Source organism: Mytilus galloprovincialis, chromosome 9 (genome assembly GCF_965363235.1).
Source record: "Mytilus galloprovincialis chromosome 9, xbMytGall1.hap1.1, whole genome shotgun sequence".
In the NCBI taxonomy this organism is placed as follows: Eukaryota; Metazoa; Mollusca; class Bivalvia; order Mytilida; family Mytilidae; genus Mytilus; species Mytilus galloprovincialis.
In genome coordinates this window covers 22,619,027-22,645,441 of record NC_134846.1, presented here as the reverse complement: position 1 = coordinate 22,645,441, position 26,415 = coordinate 22,619,027, and the positions used below count along the sequence as shown (strand labels likewise).

Sequence of the window (26,415 nt, the reverse complement as noted above, 5' to 3'; positions counted from 1 at the left end):
ACATATACAGTTCAGTCTACCTCATATCTAGACTGTCATCTATAAAGTGACAATGAGGGTCGGTTGAAAGCAAAACTTTACGACAAAAGAGATAATTTCAGATTTCCATTTCTATGCAGCAACCTTCCAGCAGCGCCTGAAAACGGAGTATATATCTCCAAATTGATACGATATCCTCGGGCTTGTATTTCCTATCTTGATTTTTTCTGTCAGAAGGGGTTGCTGCTTACAAGGAAGCTGTTAAACAAAGAGTTCCAAAATGGTGATGTTAAAATCATCCATTAATAAATTTTACGGTCGCCATCACAAATTGGTTGACCGTTATGGAATAACCGTTTGACAAATGATATCGGATGTGTCCCTTATGTCGTAACTACAATCCTCTTCCCTTTTCACGAATTTGACTTACCGATTTAGACAATTTACCGGGATTGTAATAACACGAGCAACACGACGGGCGCAAAATGTTGATCAGGATCTGCTTTCGAAGCATCTGAAATAACTCCAGATTTAGTTGTGTTGGTGTTGCTGAGTCTTTAGTTCTCTATGTTGTGTCCCAGTGTATACTATTATTTGTTTGTTTGTCTTTTTCTTTATTAGAAATGACGTTGTCAGTTTAATTTCGGTATATGAGTTTGACACCCCCTCTTATTTTTTACACCTCTTTTTGAACAGACTCAAACAGAATGCGGCATTTTTCTTGATGAACCCAGTGATTGTAATTTTTTAAATGTGTTAACCTTCCACTAATTTCCATATTCACACATTATTCTAACAAAGTTAACTAGCATAAATCTTGATGTACCCAGCAGTTTTCATATGATGGGCATCAAATTTTTTTGGCAATTAAAGGCTTATTATTAAATTATATATTCTTCTAGATTATTGTTTTTGTATTTTTGATATTGCCTCGCATCTGTGTTTAGTAAAGTAGTTGTGTATCGATATCTTAAGCTCCATCTTACAAATAATTCCACTCAAACCGGTGCTAGGGTCGTATTGAACTTCTAACATGGTGTATGAGTGTGAAAAACATTGTAGTGTTATCAAATATGACGTATTTGCTTTTTAACTTGTAATGCTATTTCATGTAGTCATTATACTGAATTTACAAATTGTGGCCTACTGTTGACCAATACGTTTTAACAATATTGACCAAATTATATTATGCATATTGTAATACAAGTAATATTTTTATTTCTGTATTAGGTGGATCAGTGTGGAATGGTCCAAAACAACAGTGCTCATCAAATGTTTTAACAAGAGTGAGAGTTTGGGGAGAACAGCATTTCCCATATCCAGACTTTAAAATGAATTGGACACCAATAAGAATGGGTAAATATTCACGAAATTAATTGCCCTTTTAGTTTCTAACTGAGACAAGTAAAACAAAAACGGAGTTTATTGATCAATTATGATTTTGTTATATATTGCAAGTTATAGCTACATGTACATGCTACATGTAGTATCTTGCCTCTATTAACCAAATGTTTATAACAGTTTTTTACATGTTTTATTGTTTGGTAAGTGTCTATAAATTTTTTATATACATTTGTGACAGCGATATTTTTCTCTTTGTTTTATTTCGTAACAATTCAAACTTTATCTAAAAGCAAGCGACTATTGTTCTCATACTTGTTAGCCTACACGTTAAGAAGTTAATCCATTTTAATCCTAGCATTGTCTATTTCTTGTCATCGTATATATGTTTTTAATTGTATTATTCGTTTATAGCATTACGTGACAAAGGAGTAGCTCGGTAAGGGCCAATTTTGGCCTCAAATTTCAGGTTCATCTAACGAAAGTTTGTGGACACTTTTTAAACACCTAAGTGTCTATTTCATTTGATTCGATTAGTTTATGTGAAATATTTTAACTGATTTAGTCATCAAAAACGCTCTAATTCAAGCTTAAATATGAATAATCTATCAAATATGCCAATAAACGTCACTTTTCAGGTGGTTTTTGTCAAAAATGAAAGGGGCCGCATCCGTGTTCATCCTCAACCTTTATATATGTTTTGTATTATCATCAAATACAACTTACATTTCAACATTATGAATGAACACGAATGCAGCCACTTTCATTTTAGACGGAAACCGTCTAAAAATTAACCAAAATGCTAAAATTTTGAAGATTTCAGTAATTTAGCATGACTAAATGATGCTAGAACGCGATATTTGTGCATTGTATTGTCAAAAAACAGCTCATATTTTTGTAGCAGACGCATTTTGCTTTCCAAAAAATAGCTTAAAGATTACATTTTCACAATTTTCTAAAACTGTTATATTTTGGGCCAAAAAGAGGTCTTACTGAACCTACTCCTTTCATTATCACATGTAGTTATGATTAAGTAATATTACGTAATTTATTTAATATTGTTTCTATGTAAATGGGCAGTTGGATACCAGCGGTCAAGATGTACGGACACCGTGCATTTACAGTGACATTCATTGTGTTTAGTATAGAACATTTATTGGAATTACCATTTGTTGTATCTTTTCGGAATATTTACCATTGAACTTTTATTGTAATTAATTAATGTATTGCACTATTGAAGAGCTTATATATAAACCATCGTAAAGTGAAACTTAACTTAGTTTTGTTGACTTTATCCCCCCCCCCCCCCCCGAATTCTAAATATAACAGGAATATATCATCCATCGTTTAAATTAAACGTTTTATGCATTAAACGATTTTAAAAAAGCTATTGAGAATGCTTGTAACTATTATGAAATAAATATAACTGTTTTTCATTTCAAAACATTGATCTTGAATTCATTTTTTTCAAATAAAAAGTAAAATCACAAAAATACTGAACTAAGAGGAAAATGTAATCGGAAAGTCCACAATCACATGGCAAAATCAAATGACAAAACACATAAAACGAATGGAAAAGAACTATCATATTCCTGACTTGGTACAGGCATTTTCAAATGTAGAAACTGGTGGATTAAACCTGGTTTAAAAGCGCTAAAGCTCTCACTTTGATGACAGTCTCACTAAATTCCGTTATATTTACAATGATGCGTGAACTAAACAGACATAATAAATAAAATAGTCAAAATATGGGTACACCAGTCATCATCTTATAACAATTTTAAAAGGATCATTTATTATTCTTACATTTGTAAAATTAACTGTGGACAAATATATATTTCTCGATTTTTTGTTTTTGTAAATAAGTCAAATGCATATGCTAAGCCGATCGTTATGGCCCTCTGAATTACCATCTTAAAAATATCGAAAGCTAATCTAAGGCCCTAAAAGCCTCGAGATTTGTTTTCTAAGACCGGTACTGGCAGCCAATGACGTTAATTAACCCCATGGCGAGTTTTACGTTGAATGTCTTACAACTATTTTGCTAAATATGTACCAATAAAATCTTATTATTAAAGGCGAGGCTTCCCCAAGAGAAATCCCACACGGTCTTGGAGTACCTCCAGCATACGTTGTTCTTCAGATAAAGCTCGGATCTACCGAAGATGTAGCTGATGGAATAGGTAATCCAGTTTAAATGCAGATACTATTCTCATTTGCTTGATGGTTGAGTTTTGAGTTTTCTTAAAGTAAGGTGTAAAATCAATTATTTCATGTTCCAGTAAGTATGCATCTTAACCAATAACAGTCTATGCTATTAAACGAGAAGACCTCATTGTGTGTTGCTTCTCTTCTTTTCGCAATAAATAAGTCATTATACCTCTGTGTTCTATATGTACCATGCATGTTCGCATTTGTCATCCTTGCTTATGATTATTTAGTTTGACGTTCTTTTAGGCGAAAAACGAAAAAAGGGCGTCCGGGTATAGTTTCCGTCATAAGACCGACTTTCGCTTTTAAACTTTTAAACATAATTTTCATAATTACTCGAGGACAGGAAAAATATTTTCGTGTTATTCTGCATGTATACATTTGTACTATGATTATACTTCTATAATATAAAGGGACTCTCTATATAACATAGCAGTGATCGCCGTAGAGAAGAAACTGTGAATTGATAGTTAATAGCAAATACACTTTATTTATAATATACGTATGTTCAAGTATAATACAGAAACGCGAAAATCATGAAATTTAATAAAAAAAAAAAAGTAACGGACTTTGGAAAAAAGGGAGAGGGCTTAAAATAATTGTTCTGTCCCAAGTACCAATTACTTTTGAGACCGTTCTAAAATTCTCCAGACATAAAATCTTTTACAAAAGTTCACCCGACAACAGGCTTCATACTTTCAGCCTAGCTCTAAATGCCAGCGATTTCGCGGGTGTGTTCTAGTTAGAAGTTTATGATACGAGTATGAATTACATAAGGGGACTTTTGTAAATCACACTTACGTATCAATGTTTCATTAAGGTGGTACCTAACACCTGAACTAAAATTAATTTGGCTCGTTCAATTTTCTTATAATTTTGACAAAATATTTACTTTGACCCTTTGACAAAAATATAAAAATTTCAAAAAATTTGAACCAACCGTTTAATCAGAAAAAATACACTGGTTATATAGCAATTTGACAAACACCAATTTTGATCATTGAGAAGCTTAATATTCCTTTTACAACACAACGTAATTAAAACGTTAAGCTGACTTTACAGAGTTATCTCCCTGTAGTGTTAGGTACCACCTTAAATGAGACAAATATCACACTGTAGATGTATTGCAACAATAAGTCGCCGTGCTGCCTCCAACAACGCACAAATCACATATCGATTAGCAAACTATAAAGGCCCCGACAACTAGAAAAATGCGAAACGAGAAAACTAACGGCCTGGTTTATATACAAAACAGTTGACGAAAAATCAAATATGACTTACAGCAATAAATAAAAACTGAATTAATGACTCTTAATTTGATATAGGCACATGCATAATGTTTAGAACTCAAATAATTGACCTTTCGACAAGATAAAAGTTAATGTAAATGACAAATAAAGGCAAAAGACATACAGTTTTTGATTTCTGAATTTTTTGCAAAATACGTTTAATATATCAATAAATCTTTAAGTTATATGAGTACACTTTGTATCAAGTGTATATTAGAGGTTGTCAAGGTATGAATATATTGTTTTGCAGATATCTTCCATCATCTTCGCTAGCCAAGGGTTACGATCCACTCCCGCTCTCTTCATCCTTGGCGGATTGAGATAAAATTTCGGAGACACAAGGTAAGGATTTGTATTGGTTGCAGTCAAAACTCGCTGCATCCAATCAAAAAGCGCCTATAACATGATCACGTGTAAATGTATAAAGTGTTTGTAAACAGTAACTACGTGTTTATGGTGCAACAAATCTTTACATCCCTAAACATACGACTATATTTAGTGACAACTTGAATGTTTTTAATCAACCAATAAAAGTTCCTGGGTATGTTTCATGCACAGATGCATGAATGTTGACGTATATTTTCATTTCCGGCTTTACCAAGTGTGTAGAATCTAGACGCTACCGTGTTTTTACCTCCAAATTGAAGAGTTCAAGTGCTACCATTGGTCAAGAATAATGTATTCGGAATGGGCGTGATTTTTATCTTCCGATAGATGGCGCAACATTGTTTTCACAAATGTTGGCTCAATCCGCCAAGGGTGAAGAGAGCGGGAGTGGATCGTAACCCTTGGCTAGCGAAGATGATCTTCCATTCGTAGAGAACTCTACTGGTTGTTTTCTCTCTTCAGGTTATATGATGGCCATAGAGTCTTCCTTAAAAGGTGACAAATGGGGAGGTGTACCATATGCGTACGATGACAAAAACATACGTGTCTGGACACGATATATCGGAGGTTTGTATTCAATTTTAGAATGTACAAGAATTGTAGAATCTTTTTGTAAAATATTGGTGGCCCTGAAAAGGACCGTTTATAAGAAATATCATCCGCTGTTGCGGTCCAAGTACTACATTCATATCCAAAGCCTTTTTTGTATCGGCTCTCGATATGCTTCCAGTGTTATGTGAAGGCTGCTATTTTGTATGATAACGCTTATGTTTAAGTCTGGGGAGAGAGAAGACACAAATAATTGGCGTCTTATAACACTTTTGAACACGGACTATAAAATTATTTCCAAAGTACTCGCGAAAAGGTTAAAAAATGTATTATAGCAAATAATTGATTTAGATCAAAAAGGGTTTGTCAAAGGGCGCAACATTTTTCAAGGCAATAGATTACTACAAGATGTAATAGATTTTTCTGAATTAGAAAATGAGGATGGTGCGATATTATTCTTGGACCAACAAAAAACATTTGATAGGGCAGAGTGAGAATGGATAGATTTGGTTGATCAAAATTTGGGTTCGGGGAAAAATTCAGGAGTTGGGTAAAAATGCTTTTCATTAACGCTAAGACGTGTATTCATACGAATTGGTTTACTTCTAGATTTGTAGGCATAACTTTTTCTATTCATCAAGGATGCACAATTGCTCCTATGTTATATATTCTGCAGGCAGAACCACTTGCAGTAAAAACAACCCTAATATAGAAGGGATAAAACTTCCAACTAGAACTGGGGACTATATTGAAACAAAGCTAAATATGTTTGCTGTGTTGAAGAATTTTAATAAATCATGCGTTGTGTTTTTCTATACGTTTAATCGTCGTGATAGCTAATGCATATAATATAACGTCACAGAATAAAGCGGTTTATATCTAGGATTTTGATTGGTTAACGCACGTCGTTACAAAACCCATAGCCCCTGGGTATTGCTAACCCATATCCCCGGACGTTGCTAACCATTGTCCCGGGGAACTTCACGCAATGTTTCCTTCGTTCCATGATTGCTCCTTGTGAAATATTAAATTCTGTAGATTATCCATGATGTTTGTAATGAAATATTTAATTCATTACAATTTTGTCCTATTATGTCGATCATTTACACTCATTTCATTAAATGCATCACTTGACTACCACATTTTCAAGGAATGGGACTACTGACCTAGCAATGCAAATGACCCACGTTGACGTCACACTATCTATGACGTAACTCTCACAACATTGAGCGCCAAATTTGACTCAATCAAGTTTCTCTGTTTCCGTATTAAAAACGTCTTATATTTGAGTACCTGTAGGGTTCTACCAAAGGTAGTACCCTACATCCCGTAGAAACGATGTAAAATTTCCAAATTTCAATAAAACTTTTTTAGATAATGAAAAAAACGTTGTTTTCACGTTACACTTTGTACCCAAATTTCCATAAAACTCGTCCGATTCGGACTAAGACCGTGGATAAATTCGTTATCTACGTTCATATCCGTAGATATGGATATTTTAACACCCTTCAGTACCCTGTACACCCTTCGGCTACGCCTCATGGTGTACTTGGGTACTTCAGGGTGTTAAAATATCCATATCTACGGATATGAACGTAGATAACTTATAATGGTAACAACGTTACCATAACGTAATGTTTGTACTTCGCGTATTTTCCGACATTCTGGGGGCCGACAAAAGTGCAATATGTAACGAAAATTAAAAAATGTAAATTCACAATATAGATAAATAAATTTAAAATTAATGTCTATCTCAAATAAAATAATCAAATTCCTTAACCTTGACTGAACACAATTAAAGCTTATCTCTCAGTCCATTCGTGGATTTTTCTTCTGGTACACACGGCGGCTTCACGAAACGGTAATCGTCTTTGTATGTTACTGGTTCCTGGTTGTTGAGTTTCACGTGTTTCCTTTGGGTGAATATTGTCACATATCTCTAAGGGATATAATTTGACGATCGGTCGAGAAAAGCATCCGGATTTTGTTCTCATTTCGGCTGCTCTTGTAAGTCCATCGTTTCCAGTTATTAAAGAATCAACGACTCCGATTGTCCATTTGTTTCTTGGATACTTGTCTTCATGGATTTGAACAACATCTCCCACTTGAATTGTCTGGTCGTTATCTCCTGTTCGGGTGTGGTATTCACGTAGCGACGTTAGATATTCTGATTTCCATCGCGACAAAAATTGGTCAATTACGAAATTTTGTAGTTCAGCACGTTTAGAAATGTCGCTTCTGTCTATGAAACTTGTATTTTCGTCGATGTCTTGTCGTGGATACGGTGTAGTTGTAATCCCCTCCCATAAAGCAGGTGCAATGGTGTCAAAGGTTCCTGATCCTCGATGTCGGTGGACACATACGTTAAAGGCCGATCGTTCAACACGGCTTCAATTTCGGTGACTATTGTTTGTAAATCCTCCAATGTAATGTACGATCTTCCAAGAACTTTTCGTAAGCACATTTTCGTTAGTCCCATTAAGAGCTCCCACCAACCACCATACCAGGGAGCTCGTGTTATTATGAATTTCCAACTCGTCCCACAGACGGATAACGCATCATTTAAGGTTTCAGATTTGGTTAGTCTCTCTAAAGTCTCGGATGCGGCCATGTATGTTGACGCATTGTCAGATATCATCACTCTCGGCAAAGACTTGCGGCTCGTAAATCTTCTGAACGCTTGTAAAAAAGATCTTTCTTTAAGATCTGTGACGACCTCTAAATGCACTGCGCGCGTTGACGCACATGTAAATAAGCATATGAATACTTTGTCTTTGATATATAACGGTCCAGTAAAATTAACACCTGTGACGGTAAACGGTGGTGCTTCCATTAATCTTGTCTTTGGTAGAGGTGGAGGATCTGGCGCACTGTACGGTTTTCCGGTTACTTTACGGCAAGTAACGCATTTTCGAAGAACGTTTTTCACTTGTTGACGTATTTTAGGTATCCAACAATTTTGGCGAATCTCGGTGACTGTGGCTAATATTCCTGAATGTTTTAAATTCTTATGAACTTCCGATATAAGCAATTCAGTAAAATGATAATTATTTGGTAATAAACACGGAAATCTTGAATTTTCACTAATTGGAGCATTATGAATTCTCCCGCGGCAACGAACGATTTCTTTCTCATCTATATATAGTCGTAATTGTCGAATTAAGGTATTGGGTGTGTTCGATTGCGACTTCAAAGTCTTGATTTCTTTATCAAATGAAATCCTCTGAGCACTTATTATCCATTTTTCTGTTGCATCTTGTAGTTCCTCGCATGTGATGAATTTGCTCTGTATTCTATGTAAGCGTGATTTGCGGCAATTCGCTATGAATCGGTAAATCCATGAACAAACACGTAGTATCTATGTACTGTATCTCATAATATCCAGTATGCAATGAATGCCATGTGTATTATTCACTTCAATTGTATTTGTAACGCTCTCCTCTTGATCTATATTCGTTAAAAGAATGCATGTGTTAGGTGTCCACTGCGGCCAAGATGGTGAACAATTGATCCATTCCGGTCCATTATACCACAGTTTAGCATCTGCTAGTTGTGAAGCGCTGATTCCTCTTGTCAATAGGTCTGCAGGGTTGTCATTCGTCGGACAATATTTCCACTCTGAATCCTGTGTTAAAGATTTAATTTCTGTAATTCTGTTGTGAAGGAATTTTTTCAAATGTTTAGTCGTTGTTAACCAGTGTAAAACTATTTGACTGTCCGACCAATACGTGACTTTGTTTATTGATAAAGCTGATTTTACATGTGCTGCAATTCTAGCTCCTATCACAGCGGCCATTAGTTCTAATTGTGGTAATGTCAATGTCTTTATAGGTGCAACACGGCTCTTAGCAAATACTAATGTTGACTGATGTCCATTTTTAATATAAACAGCTGATCCGTAGGCTCTCTGGCTGGCATCAACGAAAACATGTAACTGTTTTGGTTCATCTGTACTCTCAGTTAAAAACTGTCTCGGTAACTCTGTGTTTGTTGAAAATTCTAAGTCTCTAGCTAATTCCATCCACTGTTGTTGTACGTTTAACGGTAGTGGCTCATCCCACTCAAGTTTGTCTTTCCAGAGGTCTTGCATTAAGATTTTGACCCTAACGGACACTGGCGAAAGAAATCCCATAGGATCGTAGATTCGAGATGATTGACTCAGTATTTCACGTTTCGTAATGTTTGGTTCCTTAATATCTTTTACATTAACTTTATGAAAAGAAATTGTATCTTTTTCAGTGTTCCATTCCTAGTATTTTCACCGTTATGTTCTTTTCGGCTAAAGTTTCGTTTTTTGCAATTTCAGTTAAATCACTGCAGTTTGAGCTCCAAGATCGCAAATTGAATCCTCCCTTTGACATGACATTTCTCGCATCCTTGAAATATGTAATGGCTTCGTCATAAGTCTCAACGCTTGACAGATTATTGTCTACATATAAGTCCATTTTCATCGTTTGTGTTATACTACTTTCATTTTCGTCCAAGTGCTTAAGTAGAGTGGCATTTAAAATAAATGGTGAGCATGTTGCGCCAAACAATATCGATTTAAACCTGTAAGTTGTAAGATTGCCATGTGGGTCTTTGGTGTCAGCTAGCCAAAAGAAACGTGTAGCGTCACGATCCTTCTTGTCAAGTCCTATCTGTAAAAAGGCCTTTTCAATATCTGTACTGATACCATATTTTCCGATTCTGAATCGCATTAATATTTTCGTTAAGTCATTTAGATTGGGTGGCGTTGACATTAAGCAATCATTTAAGCTGGCTAAATCTTGCTGTGGTTTACAACTACAGTCGTACACTATACGAATAGGGGTAGTCTCGGAATCTTTTTTAACAGGATGGTGAGGAATGTAGTGAATCATATGTTTGTTGTTATTATCTTCCGTATCTGGAACCCTCTCTATAAATCCTCTCTTTTCTTGTTCATAGATTATTTCACTGTATTTTTGTAGCAAGTGCGACTCCCGGTTTAGACGTATAATTATATTCTCGGTCCTACCTTTAGCAATGGCCATATTTGGTCAAGTTTCCAAGGCAATTTTGCCGTGTACTTTCTATTCTCGTAATCAATAGCTGTGTTCTGATATGTCTGTAAATAGTTGGTGTTCTCCTTGTTTTCACATGTATTGATTCCTATTGACTCAAGTGTCCAAAACATTTCAATCTCTGCCTCCTCCAATTGATGGGATGCAATGACGTTTAAAAGAACCGTAGATCTTGAATGCTGGCCGATATTTCCAATAATTGGTCCTGATAAAAGATATCCTATCTTTGACTGTACAGCGGTGGGTCCTTTTCCTCTTATAATTTTGTCCTCGATAATTTCCCAGTAATAATCCGCGCCTATTAGTAGGTCGATCTCAAAACGCTCTCCACAGAATGTGCAAGTTTAAGTCCTCTCAAATGTGGCAAGCTCCTTGTAGTCTGTGTAATACTTTATGAATAGGGACGGCAATTTCCGGAACAATGAGACTCAGTGTGTTTATACGCACATTTTCTCCCGTGTCGGTCTGTAATTGTATTGTTGCCGTTTCAAAATTACGAACTTTCTGAGATAAATCTCCGAACGCAGACAGTTGATTGCTGACTTTCCCCGTTGTTTTAATTTCAAGTTTATCGGCTAATTTCTGAGTGATAAAAGAAAGTTGCGCCCCTTTGTCAAATCAGATGTTACATTCTATGTTTACGTCGTTATATATAACTGGTGCAGTTGCTGTTTTTAGGAGAATGTCGGGACTTACTTGTGATGCATGCAATACACTAGTTGTGTCTGTAGTTTCAACCACGTTGATAGCTGTCTGCTGTATTTTCGGCTCCTGCTTCGTACCTGTATTGGCCTCTTTCCCTTTACATATGCTTGTGTGATGCATTCCGTTACAATTTTTACACCGTTTTGTAGACTTACATGCGGCCACCCGGTGTGACCCTAAACAATTAAAGCATAACTGTTTCTGTTTTACAATTTGATTCCTAGCGTTTGCGTCTGTTACTTTAGAGCACTCCGTCGGATAGTGCTCACCTGAACAAAAAATACATGTATGCGTATTTACCTTCTTCCGTGTGTCAGTTAATTTACCTTACATCTCTGGTGTTTGACCAAGAGACTCTAATCCTCGTACGTATGATTCTAATCTGTCTCCGTAAGACCTCAAACTAAAAGCATCATTTGTCGGTGCGGGTAAATTCATGAGTGCTTTCATGTAAGCATGTATATGTTTTCTAGGTTGTCCGAACCGATCTCTGAGAAGGTTGACTGCGGTTTCGTAGTTACCATTAGTCAAAGCGAATCCCTCTACTGTTTGCGCGGCGCTTCCCTCTAGCTGAGCTTTAAGATAATTAAACTTTTGGATTAGCGTTAATGTGTCGTTGTAGTGTATAGATGACTCGAAACAATCCCAAAATGTTTGCCACTTGAGAATATCTCCATTAAAATAGGGTAAGTCTAACTTTGGAAGCCTATGGTAATTAGTTTTTGAAGATCTCGGTTCTGACGGGACTTGAAACATGACATTCTCTGACGGAACGGTATGCACTGCAGGGGCGTTAATTGAATACTGCTGGTTCATAGAATCTATTGCACATCTGTTCATATCAACTCTAGCTTCGGGTGTGAAATTATATGCGTCTGGGTTAAGTCTGCTCGTTGAAGGACCAACAGTATCATGCGAAATTATAGTATTTGTTTCAAAGGACTTAATAAATTTCCGAATTTGTCTAATTTTACTATCAAGTTCGTACATATACTCATCTGAGTCGGTGATTTCCTGCTCCAGATTTTCCTCCGATGTCTGTTCCAAAAGTCTGTTATTCAGGTCAATCAATGTTTTCTGTTTCTGCGTGACGGCATCATCAAGGGCTTTCACTTCGTCAACTTCTGTGTCTGTTTTTGACTTTAACTCGTCGAATTTCACCAGTAGCTTCGTGACGGCTCCTTTGTGTCCAGCACGAACTGACTTCAGCTTTGAATCCATATATATCCAAAGGTTACGGCACCATTAAATGTTGAAGAATCTTAATAAATCATGCGTTTTCCATTTCTATACGTTTAATCGTCGTGATAGCTAATGCATATAATATAACGTCACAGAGTAAAGCGGTATGGTAACAACGTTACCATAACGTAATGTTTGTACTTCGCGTATTTTCCGACATGCTGACGATATTCAACTCTTTAATAAAAGCGAGGAGTCTATCGAAGAAACATTTAAAACTTTAAAACTGTACGAAAACGCTTCAGGGGCTAGAATGAATATGGAAAAGACTGTGGGTATGTATTTAGGAAAGTGGCGAAATAAAAAAACCAAAATTTAATAAAACTTAATGGTCTAAGCGGCCTGTGAAAGCATTAGAGGTTCAACATGGGTATGAGGTGGACTTAGATCAAATTTGGTTAGAAAAAAATAAATAAAATTTAAAGCTGTATGGAGGTTTGTTAGTCAAGAGATCTCACATTTACTGTTAAAGTTTTAATTATTAAATCCTTTGTACTGTCTACGATTGGATACGAAACCGAAATGAGAGGTATTCCAGCGACATACGAAAAACAAATAAATAATATTATATGGTCCTTTATATGGGACGGGAAAACAAATCAAGTCGCCAGAACAGTGTGCTGTTTACCGAAAGAAAAAGTAGGGATAGGAATGATAAACCTAAGAGACTTGATTAAATCAAAACAGGTGAAAAGTTTGTACAGTATTGTAAACTCAAAAACACAAAAATGGAATGCAATAGCTAAATACTGGTTAACGTCACTAGACGAAAAATATGATACAGATTTTTTTATATGTTCATGTTCGGACACGAGAGGTTTTAGTCAAATAAAAATGTCTAAATATTATAAAGAACTTTTAATTTCTTGGACTGACTAACAGAAAACCCCCCAAATCTGTCACGAAAGAAGACCTTTTAGATGAAAATATATTCGGCAATTGTAAGTTCAAGTTCAAGGGTCGTGCCTTATATTATGCAAATTTTCCTTCCAGTGGAATAAAAAAATAAAAGATATATGGGACTTGAACAATGAATCATTTAAAACTTCTTTTGAAATTCTTAACAACCTAAATAATAAAAGGAACTGGATAGCACGATATAGCCGCATTAAAGCTTCGTTAACGCCTGAACAAATTGACCTTTTAAAAGCAGACCCCATTATGCAAAGTCGTTCTGATAGACCTATGAAATAATAAATTCTTGTCAACTTTCAAAAAATGGAGTTGTCGTTGATACCAAAAAATTATGCCTTAAAGATATTAGATACTTTTATGAGAATAATATAACTCCAAATAGTTAGTTAAGATGGAAATTACATTTTGGGAAAGAACTACAATGGGTAGATATTTGGGATACTTTGAATAAGCATTTAGCAAATAGGAAAACTAAACAACTTCAAGGGAAATTACTCCTTAATATTATCTACACGGAAGAAAAATTTCAAAAAATGAATCGGTCAAACGGAAAGTGTCACTTTTGTTATGAAAAAGAGTCACTGTTCCATCTTTTTATTTACTGTAAACTGGTGGAAGACGTTTGGCGGGAAATTTTTGAGAAAATGTGGGAATTTTGTTCAAAAATGGGAATCAAAAATTTACAAAAATCGGAAACGAGTATCATTTTGGGTGTCATAAATGCAAATACTTCTTATTCTCAAATTTTAGATACAATGTACGGTGCATTCTGATCACCAAATGGGTAATTTGGAAAACTAGAAACATCTCAAAATATCAAAAGAAAGAGATAAGTAAATCAATAATTTTCAATATGATAAAACATGAAACGCAATTCTTGTTCAAATCCTCTAAACTGCATACGAACAATGAAGCCTTTTCTACTATGTGCGACATTTTTGGTGTATAAATACATTTTTTAGTGGTCAAGCCAGTGTAATGACCACTGTAATACTAAATAAACTCTCTTATACATTGCTGTCATCTCCCTTCATGTATTATGTATTATGTATTTTTTATTGTGTATTGTATATTTAAATACTTGTAACAAGGACATTTATTCAGACATGTAGTATCAACAGGTACATAGTATAAGCAAATATTTACTCACCATATATTTGAAATACAAATTCTTTTTCGGAAACACAATCTTAAATCTAATTCTTATGAAAGAACTACACATTTCCTTTTAGTTTTACTTTAAATTAATAAAAAGCACATGGAAATAGATCACTCGACCAGAAACTTAATGTAAATATAAATTAACATAACAAAAGAATGGTTTGAACGGCTATAGAATTTAAACTGCTCATAAATAAATACAGGTATTACCAATGATATTTCAACTGATCGGGCGGAGCTTATATTTTAATTTGCATAAGGACAGTCTATTCAAAGATGTGTGTGATGAGGATGATTGCCGTTATAATTATTACTGATTTCTAATCACCTATCAGTGTCATCAAATTAATTTACAAAACAATGACTGGACACTTGATTGATGAGTTTATCCTAAAACACCTATCTACAGATGGACTGGTTTATTATGAGCGAACCGGTTAAACTCCGCCCAGTCAGGTGAAATAAATCGAGTAATAGCTCCTTTGAGAGATAAAAAATAGAATGTTTATATTTGGTGTGAGGTATAGATATATAGATCATAGATTATATTGAATGTACATGTGTACGAAGATAGATGATATTTATATGATGATAGATGTTGCATGATTATTTAAGATGGGATTTTTTTTCTCATTTGCTTTACCCCGACAAATGCGCCGGTAAAAATCGGGATCCCCTTAGTTGCTTCCCTGGGCAACATAGGGTTGATGTTACAGGTATTATTAATAAAATATGTTTAAAATTTAAAAAAAAATAAAAAAGGCTGCCATTTTGTGTAATTACGTCTGTGACGTCATTTTCATTGGAGATAACTCGTGTACAAATCTAGAAACCCAAAAGGTTATTCGCCGGTGAATAATGAAAAATCATAGGATTTTCACCGCTGTTATACATTTTAAGGGTTATTCGTTCTTCCTTGAAATCAAATGAAAATTAACTGAATTATTCCATGTCACGTGATAACTTGTTACCCAATACAATTACGTGTAATATATGTAAGGTATAATGATATATATTACATATATACTACACTTACAGGATCTTTATTTGCTATCCCCGAGGGTTGGGGAAATTCAAAGGAAAATTTCAAGTCTGGCCAATACAGAATATTTGCTTGGAAATCGTTGAAAGCAAAAACAAAGACCGTTCAAAAGTTGAGTCTGCCTTCAAGGTCAAATACTGAAATAAGATTTCATACTGGGATTAACCAAACCTGTGATATTGTGCAAGTCATGGTAAGAATAACAAATTGATATCTTCAACTATTTAATGATTTCCCGTAATATTTAGTTCCAAACAATCCGCCCCCTGTTCATGGTGACTTAGACATGCATGCAATTTTTGCCACTGGACGTTAATCAATTAAAATCCTGGTATTAAAAATAAAGTGTTTATTTCTTTCTGCAAAATTACCATCAACGATCTCAGTAAATAAAAACACAATTAAACTTTAAAACTGTTTGAGATTTTATCAAACGTTTCGAGAATTCTCAAAGTCTTTCTCTATCTAAAGTTTTTGAGTAATTTCATTTGTAAAACAGCAAGCTTAGAATAAGGAAAAAGTGACAGATTAAGGAAAAAAAAAAACAATCGTCATGGCATAATAAACCAATAATAATGTAACCTCATGTTTATATATTAATCCACTTTTGATGACTGTATTAACATGTTTGCTTTTTTGTTTAGGTGAAAGAGTTGCCAAATAGGTCAGGTTCCAATGAAAATGCGGGTTATTTATTTAAAGCTACGGGTGCTGTACAGAACACACGGGCAAACAATTCATACGGAGGTGTTGTGTATTCCTACTCAAGTCAGTCACTACGTGTCTGGTATCCTCCAGTCAATGATACCGGAAAAAACTATTTAGTATATTTAGACAATTTATTTGGAAAATCGTCTACAGCAACTCGGGCGGAATTAGAGATAACGACTCTTGTGCCTTACGGTAAATGCTATAGTTACTATAATTATATACACGAATTCACAAAGACTAAAACAAAACTAACAAGAATACGACATCTCCTTTGTTGTATAATAATTATAAATGTAAGGTATGATGCACTACATAGTGTAACATATTTAAAACAAAACAATCTGTATGGCTTATATCTAAAGGGTAAAAACGAAAACCTATGTTCACAAAATATGTATTGTAATAAGTTGATTTTCACTTGCAACAAAAATTTACGTCCCACAGTAAGGATGCTATTGTCAGATGAAAGGACACGTGTATTCGTTTCCAAATAGTCACATGTCTCTTTTGTGTAAGTTAACACTGAAGTTTAGGATTTCAATTAACTAATTTCTGAAATTTGCTTTCAAGATAGACGTCACGAGTCTTTTTGAAAAAAAGGTATACCACTGTTCAATACTCTTAAATATGTATTACAAATCTGGGTAACACATTGAAACCGAGGAAATACATCAAATATAAAAAAAACAAAACATAACGGTTACAACAGAAACACTGAACTACAAAAAAAAACACCATCATAACTAGATACGGACAGTGGATAAAAAACGCCAAATAAAAGTCAATTGGATATTCTAAAAATAACATATTTAAAGGATGAATTAAATTAATTTCGGAACAGGAACATTTTCCCCAATAATCTTGTGACAAAAAGTAAGTTATACTGAAATGATCATGCATTTGCAATTATTTTTATTAATGTTTTGGTAAATGCGTTGCAGAGATTTAACATTTAACACTTACATTAAAAATGTTTTATCAATATAAAAATGGATAATGTTATCTTGTTAACAGATGCAATACCAAAGACTACAAGTAAAGAGATGACTGCATCATTGTTACCAATAACAAAACGAATAACACAATTACAACAAAAGAGCACAAGAGACCGGACATTACATTTAACGACAAAAAGTAAAACGACCTCACATTCAGGTATTCTTTCATATTTACATGTAAACATTCAGAATGTGCATATAGGTAAGTGAAATTTATATTTGAAGGGTACTGATTTAATTGCCAATTTAATTGTTATAAATGCAAGAACCAGGAACACGTAAAACTATATGACTGTTTCGGTGAGTGTTTTCATTGTACAAAAACAGCCGAACATGAAGGTTAAGTCATGGATATTACAAGTAAACACATTTACAAGAGACATAGAACAGTCGTAAACAGACATTTAGCATGTTGTATGACATGTATAAGAGTATTGATAAAAAAGAAATGGATATGTGAGGTATTTATTGTCTGTTCTTTTTGTACTTCTTTTTAAAATGCAAATTATATTGTTGAAACTTATCACTGACCAAACAACTTATCTCATTGGCAATCATACTTTTTTTTATATTTGGTTTCAAGCTGACGTTGGATTCGCTAGTTAATTTTTATTAAATAAATATATTTGTGACCGTCGTATTTATGTGTATTATTAAATGTTTGATTTGTTATTATCAGTTCATTTATTTCATTCATTCATTCATTCCATTTTCTGTTTCATCATTTTCATTATGACGTTAATTTGACTGAGACTGACGACATTTCTTATATACGTCACTACACAATTTCATCTACACGTCACTACACCTGTACGATTTAAATAGAATAAAATATTATTGCACGAGCGCGGGAAAATATTTGTACGCCTTATTTATATATAGAGATTTAGTATTTCATTAACTGAATAGCCGCCTTTCAATGCAGACGCTTAAATGCTAATTTAAAAGCAATATTTACAGGTGAGGCCACACCAATTTAATTTCTTGTTCTACGGATTTTTGGACTCCAAAAATTGGAGCGAGCGAGCGATTTGAAAATTTTAATAAAAAAATATTTAATTTGACAATTTTTGAGGCGAAGCTGGAAAAGTAAAGGCGAGCAATTATAATTTTTTTTGTAAACATAAAATAGTAGGTTTTGACAATATTAAAACTCAATTTATGACTTGTACTTTGAAATTTCTTTAATTTATGAAGTATTTTTTCCCTGTTCACCATGTTCACCATGAAATAATTGTATAATTAAATCTGGTCTATGTATGTGGGACTGACAATGGGCCAATTTTCCATCTACATTAAGTCATAATCAGGTTGGGAACAACCCCTTAATGTTATAATGTAAATATCCCTTTTATGAGGGGTCAATATATTAAAGTCATAATATATTTCTTTGTAAAAAACATCTTTTAGTACAAAAGGGCTCATATGTTCCCAAAGAACTATATATCTATCTTGTATTAAATGGTCAAAACATCGAAGAATTTTGTAATATTCCTGGACTTAAACCATGTTAACACATTTACATTATAAACAGTTTATTTAATATTATTCAAAATAAGTGGACCCCTCTTTTAGAAAAAATGTTTAAAATATGGTGTATTTCTCCTCTTTTTGAGTAAAAAAAATCTAAATTTTCAAAGGTTTTGTATAGTAGCACTATACAAATCCTTGGTATTTCTATTTTCTTTTCTACAACAGAAAAATTACCCCTTGTCTGAGGGAGGGTTGATAATAACAATCACAGGTCAAATACAATCACAGGTCAAATACGGCCTTTTACACAGGGCTTTGATCCAGACCAAACAGCAAGCTTTAAGGGACCCCACACTTATTGGTGTACACAATTCGAACAGGAAAACCAACTATCTAATTTATATATCCAAACGAGAAAATACCAATGAACCACATCTACAAACGATAACTGCTGAATGACAGGCCCCTGAATCAATCAGGACAGGTACATAAACATGCAGCGGCTATGTATAGTTTTGTTTCGCCAGCATACAATATAATTGCAGGTGAAGGCAAATCCTTCAGAAGTTCTTTTTACTTTATTCTAACAGCGAACATCTTTTTGATAGGGAATATAAGTAAGGGGGAAAGAAACCAATGTTTTATTCTGTACAGGTATTTCCGCTTATATATTTATATCGGAGCACTCCCACGTTTCATGCTGAAACAAATATTTTCACAGATATTTACACAGTGTTATGGGGTGCTTATAGGTTTAAAATCGTTATTAACAGGTTTAGAATGTGATTTTAAAAAGCAAATGTTGATTTTATAATATTTACAAAAAAAAAACGGTGCGGGAAATGGACATGATTACATTTCCGGATGCGGGAAGCGGGAATATAAAAAAAAATAAAAAAATTCTGTCTTGAAAAAAATAGGTGCGGGCGGGTCCGTCGAACATGTAATGAAATTGGTGTGGCCTTAGTTAATTTTGTTATTTGAAACATTTTATTTACAGTTTCTCGATAGAGTTTCATTCATTAAAAGTTATATGGAAATATTATGATAGTTTTATCATAATCTACAATACGGCTTTTTCGTACTTTTTAAATATTTTGATCGTAAAGTTCAAAACTACTGAATTATAGCTATAAATTGTTTTATTGGCGATATTAATTCATGGCGTAATTTTATAGTGTTTTGTCGAATTCATTAGTCCGTCAGTTCTTGTCTCATTGTAGTTTGTGGTATTTTATTTAGATTATGAATGAATGTAATTGCTTCCGAATTTGTTGAAAGATTTGTATATGTTGAAATAAATGTATATTTACAGTTAATAAAAGTGGTATCAAAGTCACTGTCCAGTTATAGTCATCACGATAATTTGGTGTATGTCAAGTTCAATGTGACATATTGGTATTATGTCTTCTACTTTAATTTTCGTGCGAAATTTAAAACCCACTTTTTGTACAAAATACTTAGAATAGCGATATCTTAGATACATATGCATGTTCAAGATAATGTTATTAAATTAAAAAATAACTTAGGAGCTCACATTAACAGGGTATTGCCAAGGTAAAGTATGGTTTATGTAAACATTGTGATAAATCTCTCCATCTATTGTTTAGTAATATTTTCATCATAAGTAATTTTCTGGTTATTTAAATTTTTATCTAAGAGTATTCTGTGCATTAAGATAAGTGAATAACAATATTAAGTTCAAAGTATATAGTATGTTAGAAAACGAAATATTAATATGTTAAGGAAAAGGTATATTTATCAAATAGATTTCGTTATTTGGTTGAAATATCATCACATAAATCTTATCTAAACGCCTGACAAGAAGGGTTTACAGAAAGTAAAAGTTGTGATTTTGTGTTCGAAATATCTTGCGACTAATTACATTAAGCATATTCCTGACTTGGTACAAACATTTTCTCATGTAGAAAACGGTGAACTAAACCTGGTTTTAAAGCTTCCACAAAATTTCGGAACTTGTACTTTTCCCAAATTATCTTACAACAAAAAGGATCTTAAGATATACGGCAATGTTAATGACTTGTGATTATCTATATTTGATTTATTTTGTTAGATATGTCGCATTGATTTAACACTTAACACTCACCTTCAAAGAGTTTACCCAAATAATAATAAATAATGTTGTCTTGTTAACAGATACATTAACAACAACATCTAGTATGGCGATTACTGCATCATCGATACCAATAACAAGAGGAACAGCACGATTACTACAAAAGAGCACAGAAAGCCCAAAATTAACAACGAAAAATAAAACGACATTACATTCAGGTAACGGTAACCTGTAAAAAAACATGACGTTTTCGATTATTGTTTTTAGTGTACACTAAAAACGGAAAGAGATGGTAAAGTCAATGCCATTTCAACCAAACAAACACATTTAACAGACGTAAACGTTTTGAATGTCGTATGACAAAAGTAATCAGTTTGAAAAAAGGGAATAGAAATGTGAGGTAATTTTGAAATATGAGTTTTCTATAATTTCAGTCTAATAAACGAAGGAAAGGATTGTTTCTGCTATAATATATTAAAGATAGAAAGTTAAAACACTAGCCATAAACTTTGTTATTAAATTATGTAGTTGACCATTGTTTGCATTCAAATCAGAGAAAATATTGAACTTATACAGTTCATTGTTTTAATGCTTGAAGCACATTCAATTGAAACTTGTTATCGTCGGGTCGTTCTGACAGAAAATAATTTAGTAAGGATTATATGGGGACGAAGTCCCCTATTACAGTAGAAAATTCAATAAAAAAAATTAAAAAAAAAAAAAAATCGGGAAAATTTCCCGAATTTTTCATTGTACTAATGAACTCAAAATCGTTCAAATTTTTTTTGTCGTGTTTTTCAATTTCCGGATCTGCGCAGAACACATAACTCTTCTTCCTTCTTCCGGTCTTGTTGTCGTGAGACTTTGATTAGTCTAGTAAAATATAGAAACTCAAGGAACACAATACCAATATTTCATTTTTAAACATTCTTTGTCTTTGGTATGAATAAACGTTAGGCCTACCTGATGCAATTGCGTTTCTTTGTTTACATTGAACATGACGTCATAACTTAAATAACGTCACAAGTAAAATCCCTAACAACAGAAACAAAATCGGAAACGTTACGGTATTTCCTTATCTTTTTTTTTTAACAAATATTTAAAATTCAAAAAAAAAAATAATTATACAAACTTCGTCCCCATTCACAGGTAATGCCTGCCTCATATTATTACTATAATATAAAACGAGTGTTTGTATGTTGATGTAATTTCTGTCTTAAATATTTCATAATGGCATAGTGCAAAACCATCATAATTTGAGTATTCCGTTATATCTGTGTCCTCATAATAATTGTTTAAACTAAAACTCAGACTAAGATTTGTTTTATTAATTTAACAAGTTTGTTATTGTTGAAAATGCATATACATATAAAATGACAAAGGCTTGTTTGAATTCCATATGTTAAGATCACCTTTAATTTTCAATGAATTAATTACAGTTTAAAAAGTTCGGGTTTAAGTGTAACTTTGTAGTCTTAACCTTATATACATGCATGTGATTTCAAACTTTATATTCCGGATGTGAAATCTTTTATTTATATCATATAAAAGATAATATTTTAAAATTGAATACAGACTTGAGTTCTTGCATTAACACGGCATTGAAAAGATAAGTATAGCTTATGTAGGCATTATATCAAATATGCATATATTGTTTTGATAATAATGTATGCTTAGTAGCAAGTTTTATTGAAATATTTATTCAAAAGTATAATGTTCAATACGATAGTTCAATAGATTTATTAAGTTCAGATTACATAGTTACTGTAATGTCATGATTATATATAACGTAATATATAGGTGTTATGGAAAAGACATGTATATGAAGTAAATCTATTTGGGTTTATATTAATTTCATTGGGGGAACATGATCTCATGATTCTTGTCTTTACGTATGGCACCCAAGAGTTTAACATAACTTATCAGTGGCGGAATTGTGAGTAAACCATTTTTTTTTTAAAGAATTTCGTTTGGTTTGAAAGAACTTGGTCAAATGAGGATTAATTGAAATAATTTGAACTTTGGAGGATGTGCTGTTCTGTCTAGACGTTTTTAGTTGTGTGCTTTAAATTGTCGTAATTACGGATGACTTATGGCTATAGACGTACATGTTTTATCAAATATTGAATATACGGATTATTTTCCGATATATAACAAGCATCTACAAAAGTACTTGCAATACAAGTTAAAACAAGATTCCGGGAAATTATTTGAAGGATATTAGTGTACATGCGCTAGCCCTAGTCATATCGTTACTATTTTTATGATGATTTATATGTTTGTTAAAATGATATATGAAATACAAAACAACAGTTTTATATAACTTAATGATATTTTTTATAACTAATTATATTTTACTATGCTAATCAACATTGAAAAACTTAATAAATGTCGTGGAAATAAAGAGCTTTTCAATACGCATATGTTTTAAAAGAATTGAATGCGTATTTATATCAACCAATAAATGAATTGGTATTCAAAATGCTAGTGTTTTTCATTTTAGTCATGATCATTCATTCTTATTCATCGATACGATTGTTAATTTTTGCAGAAAGATATACATGTAGGTTTTCATTTGCAGCCAAAGAAGATATGACAGATACGCTTTGCCAATTTGGTAAGATTATCCATTAATGTTTGCTGACTTCAGGTAAAATAATATACGCTTATATATATTTTTCTTATGGAATATTATACAACATAGCTATTGCGTCAGTGTATAGAAAACAAGTGTGGCATAGTCACTGATGAGGCTGATGTAGACGAAACACACCTCTGGTGTATTGAATTATAAGCCTAGTACCTTTGATTACTGTTACCATGTCGAAATGTTCTGTATTGCTTATTTGTGTATCTCTCTGTCCTGAATGTTCTTGCATTTATATGTACTGTAGTCCTGTCATGTTATGTTGTCATTTTAGTGTAATATTTAGCATTGTCATAAAAGCGCGAGGTTTGGTTAACCACAAAACCAGGTTCAATCCACAATGTTTTCTTCAAAAGTCCTGTACCAAGTCAGGGAAATGGCAGTAGTTATCTTATAGTATTTTTCTGTATGTTTTGCAGGGTTGTTTGGTTTTTTAATTGCACTTCAGTTTTTCTGTTATTTTGTTGTTTTCCGCTTATAGTTGATAACTTTCCCTCAATTTGAGTTGTAACCCAGATTTGTTTTCTCTCAATCGATTTCGAAACAGCGGTTTACTACTATTGCCTTTATTCATAATGACACGTTGTGACTTTTTTAATTTAAAAACCGCTTCTGCTTAGAATTAATCGTTTGTATAAATGACAAGGTTATGACTATACAGTTTCCCCAAAAGTGTGTGGTTTTTTTTTTATTCATGAGGATCGGACTAATATACAATTTGCTTATTATTATTTACTTTTTTTTTTAAATCGGTTGTTCGAATTTACCTCGGCAAATACTTATTGTCATCTTTTTTCTGTCTTTTTTCTTCTGCGTTCGTCAATGTACATTTGTTTTCAACTGAATGAACTAAATTTGCTCTCATTTCGATTAGTTAGCACGAACCTCTAAAATATCTCCATATTTTATTACACTAAAAATAACTCGTTTGTTATCATGTTGAAATAAAATAAGACGAGTTGACAACAATCGATATGAATTTCTTACCGATTAAGAATTTGCTATCAGATTTGTATATTCAAACAATAGTGGACCATGCAATGATTTATTCGACATCAACCTACCAGCTAACTCATTTTCAAACCATTTGGATTTCAAAAAATGAAAAGACCTACAGATGCTGATTTTTATGTAATGAATTAATAGTTTTATCATTTAATTCTGATCAAGTCATATTATTTATTTCAGATTTTTGGATTTATATCCTGATTGGATTTGGCATTTGTTTGGTACCTGTGTTTATTATTTGGTTGTTTTGGTTCTGTCTGCGATCTGTATCTAAAGATGCCAAAGTTTCGATTGAATAACAGAGTAGAATATATAAATGCCACTGGAACACTTGACATATTAACGTTTATATTTATTTTTCGAACCATGGTAGTAGTATATTTTAGACATATATTCCCTTTTTGTTATGGATATTATGGTACATCTCTTCCTTTTTGCAGCTCACTAAGATACAGTTCGTCTTAAATACTTTTTGCTATACAACCTTTATTCCCAGTTGTTGCATGTTTAAATAATCAGTGAATGTTCCATTTTTCTCTCAGCAGTCTTTCTTAAACTCGATCAATGCAGACACAATATATTCGACTTTCAATGTCAATTTAAAGTGTGTTACTCTGTCATTAATTATAATCATTCGTTGTGCACGGAATAAGATACCTGCGGCATGGATAATTATGCAAATTATATATATTGAATACCGATGCAGGTGGATTTCCCCTTATTTTTATTACAGTTGTGTAATGTATACGTATTGTTTCATTATGTACCGTCATATTTTTGCAGTTGTTTTATTTCGAAAAATATTTATTACGATTAATGCGGTACATTTAAGGGTTAGAGCAGTTATTTATTTTATACTTATTTTTCGAAAAAAGAATTATATATAGTTACATTTTTTTTTGTAAATCCGTATCTCAGAGGACTTTAGTTTGTCCAAAATTTAGTATTCTTCCGGAAATTAGATATTTGTTAAAGATTGATGCAACGTTCAATATGGTTTTGAAATCGCAATGTAGGCATCCATGTCATATTGCATTCTTATACAAGTACTACATCATCATCAACTTTGAACCCAGGTTCCTTAAATGAAGAACTAGTGCGCATGGTCCACCAGCACAAATGCAATTTAATTTTTATGTGCTTCTATGCAATTACAGTTCAAATAGTGTTGTTTATGTATTTTTACGGTGTTGATTGCATTCATTTGATAGTTGAAATAAATAAAATTAATGTGTAACAACATGTATTTTGTTATTTAAGTAAAGAGCAATGCATACCACCGTAGATAAAATTTACCAGTTTAATTTACATACAAAAATTTGCATGCATGGTGAAATATTTCTGATAAAAGAGTCTGCCCTCAACATATGCTTATCCACAATTTAAAAACGTATGGATTACGAATGTTTTTGTCTTTGTTTGGAGCCTGTACTCATTCAATAGTTTTTTCCGTTAGTTTTGTCGTTTGAATTGTTTTACATTTGTTATTTCAGGGTTATTTTATTTGAATATGCGGTATTGTCTTTGCTCATTGTTGAAGACCGTTTGATGACCTATAATTGTTAATTCTGTTTAAAAAGTTGGTATCTTGTGAAGAGTTGTCTTATGATCAATTTCAATCATACCACATCTTTCTGA

The 26,415-nt window shown here is 33.1% G+C and overlaps 1 protein-coding gene across 1 annotated transcript; it reads left to right on the top strand.

The window, feature by feature from the left end:
• Window positions 1–1,213: 1,213 nt before the first annotated feature.
• On the top strand, window positions 1,214–25,975 carry LOC143044636 (uncharacterized). Its single transcript, XM_076216693.1, has 9 exons — window positions 1,214–1,335; window positions 3,399–3,503; window positions 5,670–5,774; window positions 15,863–16,059; window positions 16,511–16,769; window positions 17,592–17,732; window positions 21,206–21,340; window positions 23,704–23,739; window positions 24,958–25,975. Exons 1-9 carry the CDS (start codon window positions 1,311–1,313, stop codon window positions 25,074–25,076), a joined length of 1,122 nt encoding a protein of 373 aa, XP_076072808.1. The 5' UTR covers window positions 1,214–1,310; the 3' UTR covers window positions 25,077–25,975.
• The last annotated feature ends 440 nt before the right edge of the window (window positions 25,976–26,415 follow it).